Source organism: Pristis pectinata, chromosome 8 (assembly GCF_009764475.1).
Source record: "Pristis pectinata isolate sPriPec2 chromosome 8, sPriPec2.1.pri, whole genome shotgun sequence".
Classification (NCBI taxonomy): Eukaryota; Metazoa; Chordata; class Chondrichthyes; order Rhinopristiformes; family Pristidae; genus Pristis; species Pristis pectinata.
This window is the reverse complement of record NC_067412.1, coordinates 29,996,661-30,011,903: the sequence shown is the minus strand read 5'-3', so window position 1 is coordinate 30,011,903 and position 15,243 is coordinate 29,996,661. Positions and strand designations below refer to the sequence as shown.

The 15,243-nt window shown below is 38.9% G+C and overlaps 2 protein-coding genes across 4 annotated transcripts in view; one reads left to right on the top strand and one right to left on the bottom strand.

Moving 5' to 3' along the window:
* eif3ba (eukaryotic translation initiation factor 3, subunit Ba) overlaps positions 1-7,597 on the bottom strand; it is a 35,952-nt gene extending 28,355 nt beyond the window's left edge. The window contains exons 1-5 of the mRNA XM_052020916.1: positions 7,377-7,597; positions 3,622-3,814; positions 1,486-1,605; positions 1,135-1,192; positions 515-643 (exon numbers count right to left, since the gene is read on the bottom strand). Of these exons, the coding sequence (XP_051876876.1) occupies positions 515-643; positions 1,135-1,192; positions 1,486-1,605; positions 3,622-3,814; positions 7,377-7,494 (618 nt within the window). The 5' untranslated portion in view covers positions 7,495-7,597. The remainder of the gene's footprint in view (positions 1-514; positions 644-1,134; positions 1,193-1,485; positions 1,606-3,621; positions 3,815-7,376) is intronic.
* The window catches only part of brat1 (BRCA1-associated ATM activator 1), a 30,884-nt gene continuing 20,775 nt past the window's right edge, over positions 5,135-15,243 (top strand). The window contains exons 1-4 of one of the 3 annotated variants that reach the window (XM_052020913.1): positions 5,135-5,264; positions 10,620-10,769; positions 11,188-11,339; positions 13,409-13,556. In XM_052020913.1, the coding sequence (XP_051876873.1) occupies positions 10,643-10,769; positions 11,188-11,339; positions 13,409-13,556 (427 nt within the window). In that variant the 5' untranslated portion in view covers positions 5,135-5,264; positions 10,620-10,642. Of the gene's footprint in view, positions 5,265-7,733; positions 8,139-9,360; positions 9,374-10,619; positions 10,770-11,187; positions 11,340-13,408; positions 13,557-15,243 lie in introns of those variants that run through there. The other 2 variants (XM_052020912.1, XM_052020915.1) reach the window with 2 other exon arrangements.

Sequence of the window (15,243 nt, the reverse complement as noted above, 5' to 3'; positions counted from 1 at the left end):
ACGTTGCCTTTTTCAGGGAGCTCTGACTTGCACCCCAAGATCCCTCTGTATATCAATACTCTTGGGTCCTGCCATTTATTGTATAGTTTCCTTGTGCATTTGATCTCCCAAATTGTAACACCTCACTCGTTTGGATTAAACTCCATTCGCCACTTTGCCTATATTCCCAGCTGGTCTATATCCTGCTGAATCCTTTGACAACCTTCCTCACTATACACAACTCCAATTTTTTCTTCGGTCTGCAAACTTACTACTCAGCCCACCTAAGTTTTCATCAAAATCATTTAATTGTAAATTACAAACAACAAATATCCCAGCAGAATACTATTGCTTTGACAAAAAAATGTCTAAGATCATCTTTGCAATCAATCCATTTTACTTAAATACATACCAAAGCAAGAATACCATAAACTTGTTATCTTGGTACAACTATTTTATTTTACATATTTGGTTCCCTAAAACTTCCTTCAGCCACCGACAACTTAATGAATATTGAAATCCAAATGATACTCACTGCACGCTCTTCAATGACGACAGGTTCCTTTATATCATTCCACAAAATGGCTGTTCTGTCTCCAGACTCGTAGATGATACTGCATTGATCTCTGCAGTCTGGATCTTCTATCCAGTATCGAAGATTCCCCTGTATAACATACAGGTATTAACAACTTGACATTAACTTTTAATGGAGTATATAGAAAAAATGTCCATTTTGAAATGGGATAATCGAAAACAGAACTTTGTTTATAATTGACATGTTCCTAGTGACAGAATTTGCCCACCATATGCAGTCACTTAAAAGAACAAGGGCCTTCATTAGTGAAAACAGTTGTTTGAACTTCCTGAAATAGCACTGCTGTTTAATATGTTTTAAGTGGCACCTTAGTAGTCAACATTTGATGTATTAAAATCATCAGTACCATTTGCCCAATACAGATGGTTGCTGAGATCTTATAGTTACTTCTAACACATCCTCTAGGTTGGATTTCTATGTTGCATCTCAGTCACGTTACACTTCCCAATACTGAAGGATCCCAAAGCCAAATCTTGGTACATTAAAAAATGAACTTCCAATAATAATGTCATAACAAATATGTCCCAACGTGGTTGATTTAACATATCACAATTACTTACAAAATCTTTGAAAGGCTGTTTCTCTGGAATTTCCCAATCATCACTAATGTTCATGTATCTGGTAAAGAAATACAATTGAACATAGCTGTAAAAAAGTTCTGTACAATATTTAATACTGCCAATGAATGTTTCAGCAATAAGCAGGTTCTTGGCACTTTGAAGTAAAGCAATATTGATAAATTTACTTCACAAATCATCACCCCCCACAGCCCCACTTAATACTCCCAACCTCGGCCCATTTGTTTCTTAGCAGCCCTCTGTGCAAAACAATACAATACATCAAAATATCAAATGCTTTTATTCCCAACAGAAATAATAAATTGACATAAAATACCATAACTTCACACTTACTTATCAAAGTCAGTGAAGAGATTGACACGAAAGGTATGCTGTTTGTCTAACTTGTATCCATCTGCATTTTTTACAGCATCCACAGCACAAGCTGGTGAACTGTATTCCAAGAAAATGTACCTGGAAACAAAATTGAATATTAAGAGTGTTGCCACAAAGTTTATTGGTTACATACAAAGCCTTTTAATACTTAAATACTTTGTTACAAAAGATGGATAGTCAAGGCAAATCACAAAAAACTGAAAACCCAAATCTCAGATCAGAGACAAAAATATATACACAATTCAACAGTTGTTTACAATTCTCTCATTTGAGCACAGGGAAAATGTTATATTTCCAAGGTGAAGTATAATGGCCCCCTGCATAGCATGTCACATCATTGAGCTTTGTGCTGGCATTTTCAGAAAGGATGCTTCTGTACTTCAGACCTCCAGTATTTCGAAAAGATTCCTCAGTTCTACAATTGCACACAAGTTAAATTTTACTTAAAAGAATTATTTTCAAATTTCACTGCAGCTTTACAACCCGTTATCTACATAATCATTTCCAGTATTACAATCCTAAGATATTTGCACTCCAATTATGGCCTCTTGTATGTTCCCAACTTTAAGTGCTTCATGCTGATGGCATGTATTAGCTGCCAGCCAAATTCAAATTGTCTTTCTAAACATCTGCATTACTTTCCTTCTTTAGGATTGTCCCAAAACCTAAAGCAACTGCTCTAACTTCTATCCATGGGTCATGTTAAATACAGTTTCTTAACAATCTTGTGAAACAGCTTTAAAGCTTAGGACACAAGTTTTATTATACAAAACAATAGAAGAAATGGCTTTCTAATAGTACAGAATAACACTTCAATAAAAACTGCAAGTTTGCCAAACTTAGCCTAATTAAAAGGAAACAACCTCAATATAAATTCAGAAAATCTTGGATATGCTCAGCAGGACAGTCTCTTCAAAGAAACAAAATTAATGGCCCAGATTTTCCAGAGTGGAGACCAGCCTCCTCTCCTTGGACTCTCGTTGTCTTGGTGTAGCAGCCAGCATAATCAAAGACCTCACCCACCCAGCACATTCTCTCTTCTCTTCCATCGGGTAGAAGATACAGGTGCCCGAGGGCACATACCACCAGACTTAGGGACAGCTTCTACCCCACTGTGATAAGACTATTGAACGGTTCCCTTATACAATGAGATGGACTATGATGTCACGTCACTTGTTGTGACCTTGCACCTCATTGCACTGCACTTTCCCTGTAGCTGGGACACTTTACTCTGCACTGTTACTGTTTTTACCTGTACTACATCAACGCACTTTGTACTAAGTTAACGCAACTGCACTGTAATGAATTGACCTGTATGATCGGTTTGTAAGACAAGCTTTTCACTGTACCTCTGTACAAGTGACAATAATAAACCAAAACACCATCTGCTCACATTCCCTGCTGTCCCAAATTTGCCTTTACGGCTAGGAACGCCTCAGTTCAGCAATGAGGCCAGATGGTGGCAGGACCTCTATCGAATGGGGTGACATAGGCAAGTCAGAATAAACCCCTTCCAGGAAACTCCTCTGGCTTCTGTAAAAGTTCCTAAGGTTTTCCAATAATTCTGAATATCTATGATATTCAAAATATTTATAAACTTAACAATAAAATGATTTGAAAAAATACAAAACACAGGCAATTAAAAAAAAGTGAACAAAACACAAATAACTTATTTTCACCTTTCACTCCCACAGCCACACAACTGTCATTCAAATGAATGGGCATGTTGATCCTGGGTCCAGTCTAGCCAACGAGCAGCACAGCATTACCAGAAAGCCAGTGCAATTAGACTGCAAGATTGGGACTTTCACATCTGTATGAGTGTTCCAAACTTATGCAATTCAGTGTGGAATTGCCTGCATTTACCAGCAAGGTTCAGGCTCATGTCTCAGTTCAGTGATTTTTTCACCAGAAAGATAAATGCTGCTCAACCATCTGTGAATTTCCAACATTTTCTGTTTTTGTTACTCATTCCCAGCATCTGTAGCATTTTCTTTTTGGACATACAATATCTTGATGCTTTTACTCAATATGCTTTAACAGGAATATAGCTAATGCTCAAGACACAGAAGTGTACATTAAAAGGAAACATACCCTTTAGTCTTCCCATCTGTTTCTGGGTAAAATTCATTTGTAATTTTCCCAAACTTGGAAAAGATCTTCTGGATGACATTTCGAAGTTTCTCTAGTCGATCTGGTCCAACTTGTGGTACATTATCCACAACAATAACAGAATCTATGCCATCAGCTTCTAGAGGTTGATCCTTCAAAATATCACCCAGCAATTCTATAGCAATTAAAAAAATAATAATTACTGTCATAGTATTGATTTGTTTATATGCACAACAAAATGCTCAGAAAGATTTTTTTGGGAATACTGTACTCCTGAAAGGATTGAAAGAAATAAGTACAAATGCATAACATCAGTTTATGTGATGCTTTTAGAGCTTTAATTAGGCTTAAATAAGATGCCACTCAAGAGATTATAAAACAAAATTAGAGTGCACCATATTCGGGGTAATAAACACTAATGGATTAAGGATTGGTTAACAGGCAGAAAACAGAATAAGAATAACCAAATAATTTGCTAATTGGGCGGCTATGAGTAGTGGGGCAGCATTGAGACCAGTGACAGGACCCCGGCAGTTCAAAATCTACATCAATCGGTTCGATGAAGGATTGAATGTAATATATACAAGTCTGTTGATGATACAACGTTACACTAGTATGAGCTGTCAGGAGGATGCAGAGGGGCTTTGGGGGCAAGGGCATGGCAGACAGAATGTACTATGGAAGAATTCAAGACTATGCGCTTTAGGTTTAATAAAAGGCTTTTTTTAAAATGTAGTCAGAGGTTGAAAGAATGGTTTTCAGAGGGACTCGCGTATCTTTATATTCAAATCTCTGAACGTTAGTACGTAGGTACAACAAACAATTAGGAAAGCAAATGATATATTAGCATTTATTGCAAGAGAATTTGAGTACAAGAGTAGAATCATTTTGCTTCAATTATGTACAGCCCTGATCTCCATATCAGTCTTAGAACAAATGCTTGCAAAGGTTCACCAGATCAATTCCAGGGAATGCAGATTTGACTGGGCCTATACCCACGTTTAGAAGAATGAGATTTCTTTGAAACATATGAAAGTTCTTGAGGGACATGCCAAAATAGATGCAGAGTTGATGCTTCCCCTTGCTGTGGTGTCTTGAACCAGGGGTCAGTCTCAAAATAAATGACTGGCCATTCAGAATGGGAATGAGAAGAAGTTTCTTCTTCCCATAGATCTTATGCTGAGTTAAGATGTGGAGCCTTATGGCCTGTTCTGACTACTACTTTTATTTTTTAAATTCAAACTGATGGACAGCAGCAAAAGTAGAAATAAACTACGCACAGCATTATCAATAAATACCACCACAAATTGACATCAGAAACCACTGATGTGGTAACAATGTTTAGGGTACAAAATGCTGTCAGTGCACTGACTATACCCATGAGGCATTAAGTTAATGATAAAAAGGGGCCAAAATTGCGTACACATTAGGTAACTAAAGGGAACAAACAGAAATCATTGTGGCAGATACGCCCACTACACAGGAGCAGGACAAACAGAACTAAGCTTTTGTAATATGCCGATCCCAATAACAGTTAACCACAGCAAAGAAGCCATGACAGAGAAAAGTTATCAACTACATAGCAACAAAACAGAAAGAACAACGCCACAGTTGCAGTTACAATGGTAACTATGATTTGATAAGGAAGTTTTAGTGCTATAGGCATCTGACTGAAGGGTAACAAAAAAAAGCAAAGGGTCTGAAGACATTCCTTCCTCCACAACATAAATCTTGAAGCCAGTAGCAGATGCACAATTTCCCCAAGGCCTCCACCAAAGCAAACAAATGTATGTGTTGTCCAAGAGTCTTTTACTGTGTGCTTATTGGTATGTGTATCACCTATCTGGAATAATAAAACAGGAAACAAATGAAGCTCTAATTAATGAACCACAATATACAGTACATTTGTATTATCCAAAACAGATTTTTCATTTGCTTGATCAATCTTGCTGCAAATTTTAATTAGCTTAGTTCAGATTTTTTCCACTTAAATCTGACCGATTATCTTATAATTGCCCATGAAAAGAAAGGTTGGTTTAATGATAGAAAACTAAATCAACTTTTTCCTCTTGTATCATTGCAGGTATTGTGCATTTATCCCAGTTATGAATGGCTCCCATTTCTAAATTGGGTTACAGAAGAACATATTCCACTTAAAGTGAAATTAGTTGAATAATTGCTTGTGCCTTTGCAATTAAGTTTACGTTATAGCAAATATACTGACAATTAGTGTATTTGACAGTATTCAAGATAGTATTTCTTACCCTAAAGCACTGGTGCTTAAACTTTGAGGATCCTGTGGAATAACACTACAGCACTCCTGTCTCATGCTCTGCACAGCAGTTCACCCACATGCATTCTCTCAGCCTCAAATAATCACAGATGTTGTCAAATATTATATGGAGGACAGACAGCTACAATTTTTGTGAAGTAACAACAATGTAGCCCAAGGCATAGGAACAGAATCAAATAAAACTGACTCAAGACCACATAAGTATTACAGTAATTGACCAAAAACTTAGATTAAGAAATCTCCTCAAAATACATAGAGGAACAATTTACAGGGAGAATTCTAGTGTTTAGCATTTTGGGAGTTGAAAGCACAGCCAACAAATGTGGAGTGATTAAAATTCAGGAATCAGCAAGAGGTCAGAACTAGTGGTATAAATATCCCAGAAGATTAGAAATTTGTAAATTACAGAGACACAGGGGTTAGATCATGGAAGGATTAAGACAAGGATAAGAACAAAGTAGATGAATAACAGGCGGGACAGGGCAGGCAAGGATTACTCCTCAAAAATCACCAGATAACAAGTGCTCCTATCCAGTTCAACAGTTGGGTTGGTATTGTAGGGAAAAAGCAGGATAGCTACTAGATGAGGATGGTGTCAACTATGTCAAAGATTACAGGCTGGTTTAGAAGTTAAAAGTCCAGCTTATCAAAAACCATATATGATTTACTGATCTTAAACAGGTGGCATCTATTCAAGTTATTCAAACACAGTATTCCTGGTAAAGTGAACAAGAATTTGAGAGGCTGGAGATGGGGTTGTGACTTATAAAAGGAAAAAGAATCTATTGTCTTTACTCAAAGAAAATGAGGATCACAGTAAATTTGAAATTTCTGTTTCATTAATGTATAGTGTTATATTTAGATTGGGTGCAGAGGGGTGGGAAAGTTCTGTTTACTGATATATTGAGTAAAGAGTCCTTTATCCAAAAAGGTTTGGACACCAATAAACTAGAATACATTGCAAAAGAACACAGCAGGTGGGTGGTACTAATTTAAAATTACACGTAGTGGGATACAATCAAATGATAATCCAAACAAAATTCATGAAAATATCTCCTTACAGTTCGTCTCTGGTTTAAGAGGAAGAATTCTTATTAGTATCACATTACACATTTTACTAGCGGATCAAACACTTTGCTGCATATGTCTTTAAAAATTAAAGATGCTTCAGTCTAAAGACAGACTAGGCAGTTAGTTGCAACAATTAATCAATGGCACGCCAGATAAACAATGACAAAGGCCACACAGCCTGGTTGAAATAATCTGCAAGCAACCTAGTCAACGTAGTATAAAATCTACAGCAGTTCTGCCTTCCGAAAGCCGGCTCTAGACACACATTAGGCCGCGGGCTCCAACTACTCCCAAACGCACATGGACTCAGTGCTACCAAATGTTCCACCTCTGCGTCAAAATCATCAAACGAAACGGATTTTTTCCCCTTTACCCTCGTCGGAGATATCATCCACGAAGCCTTCGGGATCACTGAAGCCTTCCTCCGGCTCTTCCAACTCTGCAACTTCATCTTCAGCCTCCCGGGCCTCGCCGTCGCTCGTTTCCTTCATTCTCCTCTCGATCGGCGGCCGGAAAAAGAGCGAGACAGCGCGCCCGCGCGTGCACGTGCACGCGTACGCGTACGCACCACCACCACCACCACCACCACCCGGCGCGCGCGACCGAACGACCGCGGGAGCGCGCGTAAACCGACTGCGCGTGTGTTTGAACTTTACCTCGAGGTCAGCGCCGCTCCCAAGCATCCGGAGGGGTGAATCTCTTATCATGTAGTGGGGGAACAAATTCAAAGAGGGGGGAAATCATTATTGGTTACCAGCATCGTCACCGATTGAAGAGTAAAATTGAAAAAAAAACTCTGATTGCGGCTGATGGTTAATGTCATGTAGAATTATTTGTTTTGGATTTTCCGCCCACCCCCCTGAGCGTTACCGGAGGTGGCGGATGTTCGGCCGGCGGTGGGGGCGCGGCCGCTCCGCTGGTTCCCCGCACAGCGAAGGAGCTCGGACGGCGGGGCGCTTGGCCGCAGTATTCGTTAAAGTTTAAAAATTAAAATCGTCGACATTGCCTTAGCCCCGCCTCCGCTGTTGGTCTTCGTGGCAGTGGGTTAAAGTTCGAGGTGGATCTAATCTCTGCCTCAACTGTGTGTTGGGAACTGCTTGACAGAGTCTGTTACAGTTCAGTCCTACATCGTCCGGTAATTCACTTTCTCTTATGTGGAATTAGCTAGAAAAAACAACACAGAAACTGTCCTCTCTCAATGTTCATGCTCCACGGAAGCCGCCTCCCATCCCATCTTCATTCTCACCTTACCACCTGTACACCTTGTTTACTCCTTTTACCTTGGAGCAGAGCAGGGCTGTGAGGGTCCTGATCAAGGTATGCATAATTATGAGGTGCATAGATAGGGTAGAGAGTGAAAAGGCGTTTCTCCATTGCATGGATGCCCGACAGTAGCATGTGTTTAAGGTAAAGGATAGGAGGTTTAGAAGGGATCTGAGGAAGAACTTTTGCACGCAGCTGGTGAACTGGAATGCCTGGGGGAATGGTGTAGGTAGAAAGTCTCACGTTTACTTAGATGAGACTTGAAACCCCAAGGAATATAAAGTTACCAACCAATCGCTGAAAAATTGGATTAGGGTAGATGCGTGCTCCATGATTTGACATGGACGTGGTGGCCGAAGGGCCTGTCACTGTGCTGTATGACACTAATGCTAGTTCTCTTGCAGTTATCCAGTTGAAATGCATCTGCTTTTCTTGTGGTGGTCATTCCACATTTTAAACAATCTTTGAGTAAATGAAATTCTTCCTGAATTTCCCATTAAATTTGTTAGTGAATATCTTGTACTTTCTCCCTTTTGTGATTTTCCCAAAATCTTTGTGTTAAACCTTTTAAGTGGGGGTGGACCTTGGAATCAAGAACACAAGCTTAGCATAGTTGTAAGTCAAAGGAAAGGCATCATTTTGTTCACAACCTGGACAATACAGCATGTTATCAAAATGGTATACTTTGTTTTTGTTTAGAAAATTTGTTTACAGTATGTGGATCTTGCTGCAATGTTGGTATTCATGGTTCATCCCTAACCGCATCTGAGGCAGTTAGATCAATCATCCTGGTTGGTCTAGTGTTGCCACTAGGTTGGACGAGAATGACAGATTTCATTCCCTGAAAAGCTATAGTGAGCCAGATGGGTTTTACAACAATTTGGTGGTTTCATAGTTAACATTATTGAGAGTAGTTTTTTGATACTATCTGTAACAAGTGTTTGAGGCTAATGTTTGTATTCTAAAAAAATGGTAATTGAATAATACAAAACACTGTCTTACAGATATTTTCTTGAAATATGTGCATAACAATTTGGAATGGAGGTCTTCTGATGGAAGCCTTACAATTACTTTCATCTATCTGAGGACATGAGCTGAATTTGTCACGTAACATTGACGTTCTATTTTCCTCTTAGTTACTTCCTAAAATTTTGGCAATTTACCCCCCTACTTAATGCACCTGTTGAAACCACTGTCTCTGCCTTCATCTTCTCTAGTATTTTTTTTCAATTCTCTCTTTGCAACTTCACTGCCTTTGTCTTTAGAAATTTGAATCAATAAAGAACTCTGGTCTGTCTTTTCCTGTACATTTAACACCCAAGCTGATATCAAGCCTCAATAAGTTTGCCCCTTAATGTTCATTCTTTTCAAGTGGTTGCATGGCCACTTCCTTAATTCATTTTTGTTTTGTGTTGTGGGCATTTCTAGAAAGGTGTATTTATTGCTCGTCTCGAATCGTTCTTGAGGAGTGGTGGTGGGCTACTTTTGTGAACCTGTGCAGTTTAGGGGCAGATGATCTCAAAGTGCTGTTGTGGAATGATTTAAACCTGGCAATAATAAAGGAATGTTGAACTATTTCCAAATCAGTATGGTGTGCAACTTGGTTGGTTTGTGAGGTACTTTTGGAGTAACTGAAGTGCATTTTGTAAATGGTGCTTGCTGCATCCATGGGTGGTGGAGAGAGTGGATATTTGGGGTAGTGGATAGGGTGCCAATCAAGGGGGTTGCTTTGTCCTGGATGGTGTTGAACTTGCTATATCCTGTTTGAGCTCCGATCTGTAGAAATATGCTTTGGCCTACAATCTTTGCCCCTTGAACCTGGATTAAAATTTATTACTGTGTTTCTGTCCCAGAAACATCATGTTATCTCACTCATTGTCTTGGATGCTCCATGAAACCCCTTTTCTACCCCTAGGATTTTCATAATTCCTTTCTCCAAAAAACCTCTTCATTTTCCTGCTTATCTACCTATTCAGGGGTGCTTTGTTGTGAGTTTTTATTGTGGCTGTTCTGTATACAAGAAAACATCAGCAATATCATTTAAAAATTAAGCAGAAAATGAAATCTGGTATTGAATATCTAAAATCTTTAATATTCAGCAAAATAGACATAAAATTAAAAAGAGCTAATAGAAGGTATAAAATGGAAGTACATGTATAATGCCTTACTGTATACGAACTTTTTGGAGCCTGTAACTTGTTCTCTGCTATTTGATATGCTAAGTAGCTGAAAGCTAACTGTTGTGAGATATGTAACAATCTACAGCCTATTAGGGAGATTCTTGGGTAGGCACATGATATAATTATATACCAGCAAAAAGCACAAAGTATTATATCTTTGTTTCTTTTTACAGAGAATTTGTAGCATAGTTGCACAATGGAAAGTGACTATGCAGAGCTACTGCCCCGTGTTTGTGCTGTGTTAGGAGACACCAACAAGTCAGTTGTTGATGATACCTGTTTGGAGAAGCTTCTTGATTGTTTCCAAGCAATAACAGGAAATGGTAATCATTTTATTTAACCTGGTTAACGAGGCCAGCATTGGTTATGAAGAAATATGATTCACATAATTTTAATTTTTTGTACATCAGTAGTGAATTAGTATTGGAAAATGTTGCAATTTTTACTAATGAAATTATTGTCATTTATTCTACAGCAGTAATTCCCAGCAGTGACATACACTCCAAAGTGATTTTTCACCCAAGTTCTCACATTAGTCACCCTTGTTGTCCTTGAGTGCACTGTGATGTACTAAGAATGGGTTGACAATGAAAGATTTGATTATTGATGAGATCTGCTTGTCTTACTTACATGAATGTAATTTTGATCTAATAATCTGGATTATTATTCCCAAAAGCAAAAAACTTGCAAAGTATTTGGACTATCAAGATTTTATTTCCTTTTTTTCTGCACTCTCTTCAGAAACTGAGCTCTGTATTCTGCAGAAGAATCCATGTCTGGCAAATATTGTAAGTGCTTCCAAGCATAAGGACCTTAATCCAAGCATTTTGTCCTTCATTATGCGACTGACTGGACTACTTGCAGCTTCAGAGGAGCATTTTTGTAAACTTGAGGTAAGTAATCATGGAGTCATAGTGCTGTATAGCACAGATATGGGCTTTACAGCCCAACTCATTCATGCTCACTGTGATGCCTATTTATACTAAACCCATTTACCTGCATTATGCCTGTTTCCCTCCTTTCTTATCCAAGTACCTGCCCAAATGCCTTTTAAACATTATAATTGTATCTGCCTTTACTACTTCCTTTGTGAGAAACTTGCCCTTCAGAACTCCTTCTAATGTCTCCCCTCTTATCTTAAACCTATGCTCTCTAGTTCTAGGCTCCCCTACCCTGAGAAAAAGACTGAATGTCTATTCTATCTATGCCCCTTACAAACTTATAAACCCCTGTGAGGTCACCCCTCAGCCTCTCTCACACCAGTGAGAACAAACCCAGCCTATCCAATCTCTCCTTGTAACTATGGCCCTCCATTCCAGGCAACATCCTGGTGAATCTCTTCTACATTCTCTAATGCTACCACATCTTTCCTGTGGTGTGGCGACCAGCACTGTACATAATACTCCAGTGTGGCCTAACTGATTTTTTTTTACACAGCTGTAACATGACAGAAAATAATTAATGTTCAACCTATTGATTATTTTATTTAATGAAAAATTGTTTCCATGTGATAATCAAATCCAACCCCTAATTGTAGTTATAGAGATCTCCCAATTTAAAAGAAAGAAATAGTAAAACATGTTGGAAATGTAAAATAAGAGTACAAAATGTTGCAAAGATACAGCACTTCCATGACCATTGAAAAGGGAAATGACAGGTGTATATTTTGGGTAGATATTTTTTTTGGAGAAGTGGAGTGCACCTTAAATGTTTAATTTAGGTTTCCTTTTTTATTTGCTGACCTGCTATGTATTTCCAGTATTTTCCGTTTTAATTCTCCACTTTTCTAATACTTTTGACATTTTGAAATGCAGTGAATTCCATCTTAGTTTTTATATTTGTATTCACTACATGTTGCACTACCCACCTTAATTATACAATGACACTGCAGACTGCTAAATGAGCATGCTATAAAATGAGCAATGCTTTACATCATTGGTGTGTGTGTGCACGTGCATGCGTGCTCATATTTGATAACATGATTAAGTCAAGATGGTATCTGAAGTAGCAAGTATTTTGTGCTGTATTCCATTCTTTCTTAATCTCTCCCTCCACATAAACTCTAGAACTCCTAGTCATTGTCACCCCTTGACAATATTACATGGACACACTAATCGCATCTTCTGAATCATGGACAGTGCCATAATTGATGGCGTCATTGTGTCTCTACCTTTGCTCTCCATTTACATCTCCTTTTCCCTCCAAATCCCACTCGATAAAGCCTATCCAGATAAAAAGAAGTGTGATATCCATCAATATTGAGTAACAATAGATGAAAGATCTAGGCATTGGAACCGGGCATCAGACGTCTTGAGCTAAGACCAGCTTCAGCATTTCTGCAGCTACCAATCTGCTCAACAACTCTATTGCCCCCGTCTTTCAGATCATGACTCCTCACTGCAATCATTATTCTCTTACCCGACTTGCTCTCCCCAATCCAGCCATCATCATTGCTTCATCCAATGGATGAAGACTTTATCCAGTCGGTAAAATGACAACTGCCAAATTCACAGCCAGGTCTGACAGCATGATATAAAGCATGAACAGGTCTTCCTCTCATCTGACAGGTCAAAGCAAGACCCATCTGTACCTAATATGGCCTAGCCAGAGCTGGCCGTGAATTTGATAGCTTCACTTTATACCCACAGGATAAAGTCTTTATCCATTGGGTTTAAGGGAGCAGAGAGAGCAGTTAGGGTAAGGAAGAGTACTCAGAAGGTCAGGAGGCATCTGAGGAGGGATTGGTTCTTTGTCCTTAGATGCTGAATAACATACTGAGTATTCCCAGCATTTTTTATTTTATTTCAATTTAACTTGCAGTCTCTTGAAGTGTATGTGGTAAAATTAATTTTAATTTGCAGAGGGAAAGCCAGACGATAGAGGGTTATCAAAGGGGCATTTGAATTTTTGAATGTAATTTGTCTGAAGTAATGCTACAATTCCAGTACTTTTGTTATTGTAGGCTGATGGAATTATGAGCAGTCTGTTTGGGAATCCTGCAAACCTTGAAACAAAAGCGTGGAAGGATGCAACTGTACGCTGTGGATGGCTCTTGGGTATCCAGAGTATGCTGCAGCATGAAGCTGTGATTCATTTTCTCTGTAAACATGGTAATTACTCAATCTCTCTTAAAAACTATCTGCTTAGTGATAATAATAATGCTAAGGTATAAACATTTTCTATCCTAAGCATCTATTGAGATCATTGAAAAAAAATCAGTTGAGTGCATAGGTGTTCATGCAGCTTAAAAACGAACAAGAATGATGTTTAAAGAGTATGTTCTTTCTGCAATTTTGCATATGTACAAATTATCAAGGCTCCCTTGATATATCTGGTCACATGCAGTGTTCCTTGTTTGTTATTTAGATTGTAAACTATAGCCCACCTTATATTGGGGACTTAGATTAACTGTTTCTAAATGTTCATGAAGACTAATTATTTGGGCTACTACATTAGCTTTTTAGATCAAAATTAATCTGAGTGAAGAAATTTCTCCTCACCTCAGTCCTAAAGAGCCTATCCCTTATTCTTGGACTGTGACTCCAAGTTCCAGACTTCTTAGCTAGGAAAACATTCTCTCTGCATCTAGCCTGTCGAACCCTTTAAGAGCTTTGTAAGTTTCAATGAGATTTCTCATTTTTCGGAGCGCAAGAGAAAAAATGGCAAGTTTGCTCAATCTCTCCTTATAGCAAACCCTCCATCCCTGAAAGCAAACTAGTAAATCTGTACTATGCTCTTACAGCAAGGACATCTTTTCCTAGGCAAGGAGACCAAAATGGTATACAATGTTGCAATTGCAAGGATGCTAATATGATTGTAACTTCAATGCCACTTTTCTGCCTACCTAGGGTGACCTTATGCTCCCTTACTTAACAAAATCTGTCTACTTCCACCTTAAAATAGTCAAATACTTTGCTCCTACTGAGGAAGAGCCATTTGAGGATGAGAACCCAATGAATAAAAGTTTTCTGAGGGAAATTTTTTGTTGCCTCATCCTTTCCTTAAATGGGAAACCAACAACTGCTGGGGGAACTTAGCTGGTCAGGCAGCATCTGTGGAGGCAGAGGGATGGTCGACATTTTGGGTCAAGACCCTGCATCAGGACTGAGAGGGGAGATATCCAGTATAAAGAGGTGAGGGGGAGGGGTAAGATTGTCAGGTAATAGGTGGAACCATGCACAAAGCTGTGCTGACTATCCCTAATCAGTCTTTGCCGTTCCAAATGCAGGTAAATCCTGTCTCTCAGAATCTCCTCCATTAACTTTCCCACCACTGAAGTTAGGCTCAGCGGCCTGTAGATCCTTGGCTTATGCTTGCAACCCTTCTTAAATAAAGGTATAACATTAATCACCCTCCAGTCTTCTGGTACCTCACCTGTGGCTAACAATGATACATATATCTCTTCCCTGACTTTCCACAGTGTCCAAGGATACACTTGGTCAGGCCCTGGGGATTTATTCAACTTTATGCACTTTAAGACCACCAGCACCACCACCTTTGTAATGTGGATATGTTTCAAGACATCACTATTCTCTTCCCTGAATTCTGTAGCTTCCATGACCTTCTCCATGGTAAATACAGGCAAGAAACATTAATTTAAGACCTCTCCCATCTCCTGTGGCTCCACACAAAGGCGACCACATTGATGGTTAAGGGGACCTTTTTCCCTGAAGTGGAGGAGGTTAAGAGGAGACATGATTGCGGTATATAAAATTATGAGCAGTATAGATAGGGTAAGACGAAAGGAATCTTTTCCCCTTATCAGAGGTGAATAAAACTGGAGAACATAGGTTTAGG